Below are 10,782 nucleotides of genomic sequence, written 5' to 3'. Positions count from 1 at the left end.
TGCTTTTCTAAAATAAACTTAATTATTTTCAGCTTCATATTTTGTTTTTAAGGTTTCAAAATTAAAAATTTAAATTTTAAAACTTTTTTTTTCAGTTTGAAATCTTTTTTTCACTTTCAACTTTTCTTTTCTTTTTCAAATCTGAAAATTTCAGTTTCAAAACTTTTGGCCCCGTTGTGGCGTGTTGGGGCGGGGCTAGCACGAAGGACCAACCAAAATTGATGAGGGTGGTAACTTCAGTCCCGGTGGATTAACTGACTCTGAGAACTGTGATAATTACCGTCAGAACATTTCTGTTTAGTCTGTACTATCATAGTCTGAGGTTGTCCCAAGACGGGAGTAAAAATCTGAGTTTTATCACGTACAAACTGCAGTTACAAAACGCTGTTCTAGCCTGTTCAAAGCGCCATCTTATTGTGTTAAATACAGGTGTAAAAAACGTCCTTATGCTTGGATAAAATGGCTATTTGGTGGCTCGCCGTTATTAAACCTACAGAACACTTTAGTTAATACAAGGTGCCTATAGTTCAGTGGTACTGTAGGACTAGTAAACATTTTGCAAGAACTCACCCGGGTTCAAATCCCACTGTTGGCAGTTTTTACATATTTTTTAAATACATTGTTACATTTCGTTACGTATTAAAAACACTTTTTTTTCTGTGATTTGAACAACTCTTTAAAAACAGCTTTTACACTGTCTTACATAAAACTATGTGTTAAGAAAGTAAAAGTTTTACAGCTGAAATTTTCAGATTCGAAAATGAAAAAAAAGAGTTGAAAAAGAAAACAAGATTTGAAACAGAAAAAAAGTTCTGAAATTGAAATTTTGAGTTTTGAAACCTAAAAAAACAGACTATTTGAAGCTGAAAATAATTGAGTTTATTTTAGAATAGCAACAGGTTTTGGAGATTTTACTTTTACATGGCCAAACAGCAATATTTTTTTCAAAATGTTTCATTTGGGTTTCAAGTATTTATGACCTCAAAATAGCTCCATAGAGCCCAGAAAGAATGAATGAATATATAAACAACAACAAATAAACAAATAGAGCATGTTGTTTCTTGTTGTTTTGTAATGAGAGGATTTCCTTCCTGTTGGGACAGCTGATTCTGGTTAGGCTCCAGCCTGGGTTTAACCTTTAATGTTCGTGTTCACCAAATACTCAAAGAAAAAAAAATACTCATACTTCATTAAGGTTTTGACACCTTTTGCACACTTGTTCACAATAAGATCTATAGGCTACATTGCAAACATCAAAAATAAACTGTACACTCTCTCTTTATTACATTTATTTAATTATTTTCTTTCTAAATGACCCTTGTGGAGAATCAGGATATAGAAGGGTCACATCTCATTAAGTAAGACTAGGTTAAAAAAATATTTTCCCTTCAGTTGCTATTAGGAACTGTCATGTTCTCTAACAAACTGTAATGTTTGATATTCCAGAAGATTCTGGGTGGTTTACAAATGTTCCCAGAGCTGTCCCTAACATTTTTTTTTCTTGCTTATTTAAACTAAAATCATTGTCCAAACTAAAGGAAACGATCTTGACTTCAAAACAACTTCCCAAAAATTTTTCAAACTGAGGTTTTATACCCTTTTTAAATGAATTCGCTCATTACTAAATCATTCCCCGAAGAACATTCTAAGAAAATAAGAATGTTTTATGGTGAAGTTCCACAAAAACGTAACTAGTTAATTTTCAAATTCTCTCTGGCAAGTGCTAGATTTAACGTTGAGGTCAATAGCTGCTGCTTCTGTAAATACAGACACGGGGTCTACACATCATCTCATTTTTAAGTGTATTAATGCTAAACTTGTAGAGAGCTGGTCCAAAATAGATGTTTCATTTGGTTGTGTCTCAAAAATTATGGACCACAACCTGCTTTGAAACACACAATTGTGTGAATGCTTTGCGGCATTCTCCTGCTCCTTTCCTGTACGTTTTCTTGGCAAACTCAATCACACTTTTTAAGAATTTCAGCAATCTTGCTTTCAAAATATTAAGCTTGTTCAGGACATTACTGCTTGTACTTTTAGTATTAAAAAATGTTATAGTTTTTGAAATATTGAGCAAAATATGACCCATAGGACAGGAATGAGAAATCGTGCAAATCCTTCAAAAACTTTGTGCACTTTGAACCTTAGCATACTTTCAGCTAGAGGCACCATTCAAATTTTAAAATGTTCAACAACTATTAATTTTTATTAAGGTAATTTGGAGCTTAACTTATATTTTAGCAACATATCGCCTGTTTTTGGCTAATTTAGACAAAATGATAAAATATTGGCAAAATTAGACTTAAAAACAATTAGGCTAATTTGGAGTTTAGCTAATATTTTAGCATTATGCTAATTGTTTTGGCAATGTTAGAACAAAATTCCGGTTAATTTTTTAGGATAATTTGGAGTTTAGCTAATACTTTAACATTATGCGAGCTGTTTTTGCTAACTTAGACTTTTCTCTAGTTTTTTAGGATAATTTGGAGTGTAGCTAATATTTTAGCATTATGCTAGCTGTTTTGGCAAAAATTGAATTTTTCTTCATCTTTCATTTTTTTTATTTAAATTTCAGTTTTTTGGCTTATTTTGTATTTAGCTAATATTTTAGCAAGCTTTTGGTTTCAGCATTTTCAACTATCAGCTTCAGTGTTTTTATCTAGCTATCAGTTTCAGCAGCCACATTTAGCTTACAGCATTCACACTTGCATTATCAAAGGCAATGCTATATCTTTAGTTAATTCTTGGAATTTATTTCACAAATGCAAACGTATTAAATTAAAGCCACACTCAAACCATTTTTTTTCCTCTTCCTGAATATTGTTTTCAAGTTGTTTTGTCAGAGATTAAATTTCCAGAAAGTATTTTTGCATTGTGAATAAAAGGAGAATGTATTTCATTAACTGAGTCATTTAAAGCTAGTCTTGTTTTTCTCTTTTTTTTCTATTTCTGTTGCTTATTATTATTGATGTTATTGTTATTGTTATTCTTGTTCTTATTATTGTTATTATTATTATTATAGTTAGGTGCCCATGATTACAATGTTGTAATAGTGGAATTTGTCATTTCATATATTTCAGTAAAAGTCTTATCTGGTTTCTGTTTTAAAAATATCAGTTCTCTTTTTTAAAAAAATTATCCTAATTTTGTTGTACTTTAAAAATTCTTATTAAAAAATCCGACATTTTCATTGGTTCGTGAAGTCAGCGTCGTCCATTGCGGAGGGGGAGGAGCTTCAGCCCTGCGTCGGGGCTGCGTGAGCGTGCGTGACCAGGCTTTGTCCAGGAGAAATGGCTGGCATTAAAGGTAAGCGTCGTCCGTCTGGGTCTGCGGCCGGGGAGCGCGATGGGTTCGGTTCGGGGGGAGCGGCGGGGCGGGGGGCGCGTGTGGAGGCCGCCACGGACACCGGAGCCGTCGGGGCGGCTTCTGCTGCCGCCGCGGTCGGTGTGAGCGGCTCGCGCGGACGCTTCAGACGCGGTCAGAGCGGCGGCGCTTCCGTTTGTTTTGACGGAGAGCTGCGTTGATGCGAACGCAGATTAACAGACTAATAACAGCACACGCGGATGCACGTGAGACCCGCTGACTGTCACGTGACCTGAACCTCAGGCAGTTGGTGCTGATGCTGATCCCCGCCTCACCCCACCCCCCTCTTGTCTTGCAGCTCTCATCAGCCTGTCGTTCGGGGGGGCCGTGGGCCTCATGTTCCTCATGCTCGGATGCGCGCTCCCGGTATATAAGTAAGTACCCCCTTTCTGTCACGTGACCCCGGAGAGTCAGACTTGGGTTTGAGACTTTTGACTTGAGCTCTCAAACATGTAGCAGGAGGGAGGGGGGATCTGGCTGTGGTACAGTGAACAGCAGGTCACGGGTTTGAGTCCCGGCTCAGTCTGGACGTCCAGCATTAAACTTCTTTCAGACAGAAAGGGTGTGAAGTAGTACTGATCTTTGACTTCTGTTTAACCATACTTTTTAGAGATGACCATCATATTTGAGCTGCTGGTGTCTCTTCATGGTAGTAAATTCACAACCTCTTCCCAAAAATACACATATAAGTATTTGTGATATCACTAAATTGTCATCTTTATAAATCTAGTAGAGTGTAGTAAAAATACACGTCAGACAACGTAATGATGGCTTTAAAATGCAGAATAGTGTTGGATTTTAAGTACCTAAATTAAACAAATAAATATGCTCTGGTGTCACAAGAAGAAAGTAAACTTTCAAAGTAAAGTGTCAGTGAAACTTCTTATTTTCAAAGTAAAACCATCAAGGTTCACCAAAAAGAGTGAAGCTCAGTTCACTGAAATAAGTGGGAAAATATTTTACATTTTTAAAACGTTAAAACTGTAACTTTTTAACATAATTATGAACTAGATATATAGCATTACCTGTGATAATACTAGTGTGAATGCTGTAAGCTGAATCTGGCCACTGAAGATGCTAGTGCTGATAGCTGAAAACACTGAAGCTGAAAGCCAGCTAAAATATTAGCTAAATGCCAAACAAGCCTAAAAAAAAAAAAAAAAACTTAGGTTAGCCGGAACAGCTAGCTTGTCGCTGAAAAAATAGCTAAACTTCTAAATATCCTAGAACACCGAAAAAAGCCCAAATTACCCAAAGCAGCTTACGTGTAAATTTGAGCTAAACTCCAAAACAGACTAATAATTTTAAAAGAAATGCCCAATTTAGCCAAAACAGCTAGCATGTTGCTGAAATATCAGCTAAACTTCATAACAACCTTCGAAACTTTAAAAGAAAAGCTTAAATTAACCAGCTAATATGTAGCTTAAATATTAGCTAAACTCTAAAAAGCCTAAAAAATCTTAGTAAATACCAAAATAGTCCAAATAGCTAGCAGAATTCCAATTTTTAAAACTCTAAAACCGTAACTTTTTAACATAATCAGGAATAATAAAAAGACAGGAATATTATTCAACAATAAATCAACTTAAACCTTAAATAACTTTCAATATTTTACTTTCCAAAATATATTTTGCCGAATATAATTACCCGGAGGTCCGGATCTACGGAAGCCAAAAATGGCCTGGGTTACTTTTTTTTTGGTTGTTTTCTCGTGATAATGAGATAATATGTTGTTATCACGAGAAAACGAACTTCATTTTCTTGAGAAAACGAGATAATAACTCGTTATCACGAGAAAATGAACTTGGTTTTCACGAGAAAACCAAGTTTTTTTACTCGTGATAACAAGATAATTTATAATAAAGAGGGAAGAGTCCCGCACTCCTTTTCAAGCACGGAGAAGCAGAAACTTCATCTGCTTTAAGTCTCTTTATCTTGCGGTTAACAAGAAAAACAGCAGAAGAACACTCCACAAAAGTTGTTTTTAGTCTAATTTATTTTATTATTTTATTAGTGGCTCTACACTCCTCAAACGCCTTCAATCCATCTCATGCACCAGCCCTCCTCCCTTTATTTCCCCCAAACCTCTGAACAGGCTGATTGACAGATTCCAGCGCAGACGAGAATCTCCGCATGATGCGTTCAATGAACTCTGGACATTAGCAGACCAAAAGAGCCACTCAATCTGCTGCTATACTTTGGTCATTTTTATACAACCTCAGGGAAACAAAGCAGTTTTATCAGAAAAAAATGTCAATCGATTAAATATGGATCATTGCTGATATTCGATGTTTTCTCTGATAAACTTCTTTGTTTTGCTGCTGATGTCCGGACCTCAGTGAACGCACCATGCAGACACGCTCTGCAGACCTGAATTCTGTCAATCTGTCGATGTTTGTTCTGGGTTTTTGGAAAAAGTAAGGGAGGGGCGGGTGCATGAGACTGAATTAAGCCATTTAAAGAGCATAGATCCACTAATAAATAAAAAATAGACTAAAGACAACATTTGTGGAGTGTTTTCAATCAGGTGAAGTCTCGGTGTCTGAAAGGAGGAGGTGGATGCATCGTTCTCCGTTCTTGAATATCTCGTTATAACTAGAAAACGATTTTTTAAAAAAAGTAAGGCCGGCCGTTTTCGGCTTCCGTAGGGATCCACCCCCTGGTTCTTGACTTTGGCATGTAGTATAAATGATAGGGATTTAATAGGGTTGGGTTGGTAAAATCAATTAATCAATTTGAATCAATTTAAGCTCAACAAATCAATAGTCAATTCATAAAAATATATATAAATCGATTTATCACATAAAGCTAAAGTCTGCTAGCTTGATGCTAATGTTCAATGGAATTTCCAATAGGGAGGCTAATGCTAATGCTTGGTCGACCTAAACATACATTGCTGACTAAATGGACATCCTTATAAACTCACAGGCAGGAATTTTGTCGAACTCTTTTAAGGAAATATTTCTTAAAGTAACAATTTGTGGTCTAAAACATCGTTATTTGCTCATACTGGCTTCTTCCTTTGGAATAAAGTGTACTTCTATAGTGCGACCGCCACCTAGTGGCCAAACTGAAACGTCCTCCAGGAGAAGCAGAACAATGTTTACAATGTTAATGAACCAAACTGTGTAAACTCAATATTGAATTGGCTCTGGTGAATCAAATCAAATTGTTTCTGGAAATTATTATCAATATCCAGCCCTAGGATTTAATACATATTATTCTAATTTTCATTAATCCATTAAAAAGGCATAAAAATAGCAACATTCAGACATAATCAGAGTAAATAGTAAGAATCATGGTTTGATTTGCTAGTTGAATCAGACTGTATCCTAACAATCCGCAGCCTTAGTTCATGGTGCTGTTCTCCTGTCTTTGCAGCAAATACTGGCCCTTGTTCCTGCTCTTCTTCTACATCCTGTCCCCCATCCCTTACTGCATCTCCCGGAGGATGGTGGATGACACAGACTCGGCCAGTAATGCCTGCAAAGAGCTGGCTATTTTCCTCACGACAGGCATCGTCATCTCAGCCTTCGGTCTGCCCGTCGTCTTCGCGCGGGCTGAAGTTGTAAGTTTTGTGGAGCCTTTCTGCTTGGAGTTGCTACTGCAGGAACACCGTGGTGTCTGCAATCATCTGTGCAGCTCTGCAGCAGGAGAGGACTGCAGCTCAGCTCTGACTCTGTCTCTGTAGTAGCTCTGGCTGGTGTGAACACAGAACTTTTACAGAGTTTATGTAGATCTGTTGAGATGAATGCATTCTGTACTGGAAACTCGGATCAGAGGAGTTTGATTGACACATTTCAACAGCCAATCAAAATGCAGAACTGTAAAAAAAATGCATGGAAAACTCCACAAAACAATTTTGAGGCTGCAAAAGGTGAACCACAGGAACACTGTAGAGCAGGGGAGTCAAACTCAATCGCACAAAATAAAGAAAACACACCTTAGGTCACGGGCCGACCAGGGTAGACATATATTGAACACTTTAAACTACAATTTTAAAACTTTAAACCGTAACGTTTTAACAAAATTATGAACTAGATATATAACATTACCTGTGATAATACTAGTGTGAATGCTGTAAGATGAATTTGGCCGCTGAAGATGCTAGTGCTGATAGCTAAAAATTCTTAAGCTGATAGCTGAAACAGCTGAAGTTGATAGTTAAAATCATTGAAGCTAATAACTGAAATTTCTGAAATTGATAGCTAAATACGCTGAAGCTGATAGCTGAAAATGCTGAAGCTGATAGCTGAAAATACTAAAGCTGATAGCTGAAAAAGTTTAAGGTAATAGATGAAAACCCTGAAGTTCATGGCTGAAATCAATGAAGCTCATAACAGAAATTGCTGAAGTTGATAGCTGAAAACGCTGGAACTGATAGTTGAAAACGCAAATGTTAATAGCTGAAAATGCTAAAGCTAAAAGCCAGCTAAAATATTAGCTAAATGGCAAATTAGACAAAAAAACCCAAAAAACCATAGGTTAGCAAAAACAGCTAGCAAGTAGCTGATAACTGAACTAAACTTGAAAATATCCTAAAAAAATGAAAAAAGCTCAAATTTGCCAAAACAGCTAGCATGTAGCTGAAATATTAGCTAAACTCAAAAATAATCTAAAAAAAATCCTAGTAAATGCCAAAATAGTCCAAAAAGCTAGAAGAATTCCAATTTTTAAAACTTTAAAACTGCAACTTTTTAACATAATTATGAATAATAAATAATAATGAATAATAATAAGGGAATATTATTCTACAATAAATCAACTTGAACCTTAAATAACTTTCAATATTTTACTCTCCTTAAAAATATATTTTGTCAAATTATACAAGTTAGAAATGAGTGTAAGATAACATCGGATCATTAATAACAATAAAGTAAAATAATCTGGAGGGCCGGATCCGCCCCCCGCAGCCTTAACTATGTGCTGTAGAGTAATTCATTACAAACTCACCAAAAGCCTGATCTTTATTCAGATTTATTTAGTTATCAGATTTGATCTTAACACCAAACTATTGTTGGAATTGTTTCATTTTTTCTGTCCATTTTGATTGACACAAGTCGTGAAGTTTGTGCATGTTTTCAGGTCTGATGATCAGACTGAAGTGGGGTCGTGCTTGAGTCCAGTATCACTCCTCGTTTGTGCTGCTTCAGACCCGTCACAAACTCGGTTCTGGTTGCAGATCGCCTGGGGGGCATGCGCGCTAGTGCTGACGGGGAATGTGGTGATCTTCGGGACCATCCTGGGCTTCTTCCTGGTGTTCGGCTCCAACGACGACTTCAGCTGGCAGCAGTGGTGAAGGCTGGCAGCGCGGCGTCTGGACTGTCCGTCTGAAACCCCCCCAGTATTATTTTGGTACTGCTGCTGCTGTTCTTATTTATTTGATGGCCTCTCATTCATAGACCTGCAACCAACCAGTGCAATACTAAGTTATTATTACCATTTTATCAAAGCGCCTGCTCCTCCCTCAGCTGCTCCCCTCATGACTGTTACACGTGCGCGCTCTGACGGGAAGCAGCTCCTGTCCGGATCAACCGTCCGGAGTCTGAGCCCTTCAACCACATAATCCAGAGTGCTGGCTTATACACAATATAGGCAGAGTTTCCAGGATGACCTCGGGGCTCCTGCAGCTCCCGTAGGCCTTCTGCAGGAGCCACACTTTTACAAGTAGAGTTTCCAACGCCACTTCAAGCCCTCCTGCAGGCTCTGACAGACTGTCTCTTTTAAAGCACTGCTGATCAAAAACACCTTCATAGAAGGTCAGAAGTTTCTACAGACGACTGCAGGTTTTCTGCTGTCACAAAAATACAAAAGCTGAAATAACTTTTAAACTGTTTTTAGGTTCAGCCAATTAGATCCTCAGATTATAATCTGATTATTAGCTGTGAAAGTGGTCTGAACCAGCTTCCTGTTCGAAGTGTAGAACAGGAAGACATGAAGCTGCAGCTCAGCCGGAAACCGCGCTGTGGGCGGGGCCAGAGCTAGCCTCTTTGATTGTTTCTTTTCTCCGTCTTCTGAGGAATTCTCTGAGTGGGTGTCATTACCTGAATCCTGAATCCAGATCACGTGTTCACTGTTTGGTTTATGATTCAAAGTGACTCCATTGGGTGTCAGTTTATCCTTCAAATTTCAAGTTTGTGGTTATAAAAGTCGCTTTTTAAAAAATGACGACTTTTCTTGCACGGAAGGTACAGTAAATCAAGTTTTTGCTCATGAAAAACATTTCCACATATTTGTGCTTTAAACTATAATCTATTTGAAAAGAAATCAATCAATGATTCATTTTCCTAATTAAAATAGAATTAGTGTAGATTTTTTGGCCCTTTTTATGAAGCGTCTGTGCCGTAGATGTCAGTGTTAAAGTGGGGGGGCTGCTCTGAGGGACATCTGTGGAGTGAAACCGTCATGGCTTTCTGACACCAACACCCAGAGATGTTTGGGTGGAGAGGTCTTACTGATGTGTTCTTCTTAAGTATGAACACGGAGCTGGGGGCTGATGGAGGCGGGCTGCTCGCTGTGTCACAGGGTAACACGAGTCTGCGTGACTCCGTCCACTTCAGGCTTGGTTGTTGTCCCATGTTCGTTTCTGTTAGACAGCAGAGTTGTGTTACATTCATTTATGCAGTTGGAGGTTTTGTGTTGATGTTTTGTGTTATTTTCTACAACTTTTGTCAGAAGAGTGGAGGTCAGCATCAGTTTGTCTTTTTTTTAATAAACTCCATTTTGAACAGAAGCTGCTGTGACTTGTCTTTTGTTCGTTTTGATGTGATTTGAAGGAAACGAGCAGAACAAACGTTTTACAGCCTTTGTGGGACCTGTTTATAGAAAAGATGAAAGCCTTCAGCCGAGCCTTTGTCTGCAGAGAACTTCGGCACAGACCACAGATATTTAAGTTCAATTTGTTTCAAACATGTTAATAATCAGACTACAATATATATGATAGAAATGTTTAAATGATAATAGTATTGATAACAAATGCAACAATTTAATAATAATAATTACAGTGAAAAATCTGCATGAGCAGCAGAAACTTTGTTTTTGAAGACTTAAAACTATAATTCCAGTATCAAAATTTCCATAACACCCAAATAGTATAATAATTATTATAACTAGAAAAGGTGCATTACCTGCGATAATACTTGTGTGAATGCTTTTTGCTAAAAGAAGTCACTGAAGATGCTGAAGCTTTTGCTGAAAATGGTGACGCAATTTACTTGAAATAAAATGCAAAATCTATTTGGAAAATTTGCTAAAACACTGGAAATTTTGAAGAACTATGAAAGAGTGCTGAAGTTGACCGAAATTTATAGAACTATTGCAGTTAAATTGCTTACTAATCTAATACATGCCAATTTTGCAAAAAAATATTTAGTGTGTTGCTTAAATATGAGCTAAACTCCAAATTAACCTAAAAAACTT

General features: G+C 37.2%; 1 protein-coding gene across 1 annotated transcript; it reads left to right on the top strand.

Moving 5' to 3' along the window:
- The first annotated feature begins 3,206 nt into the window (after positions 1-3,206).
- Positions 3,207-10,096, top strand: leprotl1 (leptin receptor overlapping transcript like 1). Its single transcript, XM_024261100.1, has 4 exons — positions 3,207-3,306; positions 3,662-3,737; positions 6,745-6,931; positions 8,546-10,096. The coding sequence occupies exons 1-4, from the start codon at positions 3,291-3,293 to the stop codon at positions 8,660-8,662; spliced, it is 396 nt and encodes a 131-aa protein (XP_024116868.1). The 5' UTR covers positions 3,207-3,290; the 3' UTR covers positions 8,663-10,096.
- The last annotated feature ends 686 nt before the right edge of the window (positions 10,097-10,782 follow it).

This window comes from Oryzias melastigma, linkage group LG10 (genome assembly GCF_002922805.2).
Source record: "Oryzias melastigma strain HK-1 linkage group LG10, ASM292280v2, whole genome shotgun sequence".
In the NCBI taxonomy this organism is placed as follows: domain Eukaryota; kingdom Metazoa; phylum Chordata; class Actinopteri; order Beloniformes; family Adrianichthyidae; genus Oryzias; species Oryzias melastigma.
Note: the sequence above shows the minus strand (reverse complement) of the source record. Positions and strands in the feature narration are given on the sequence as shown.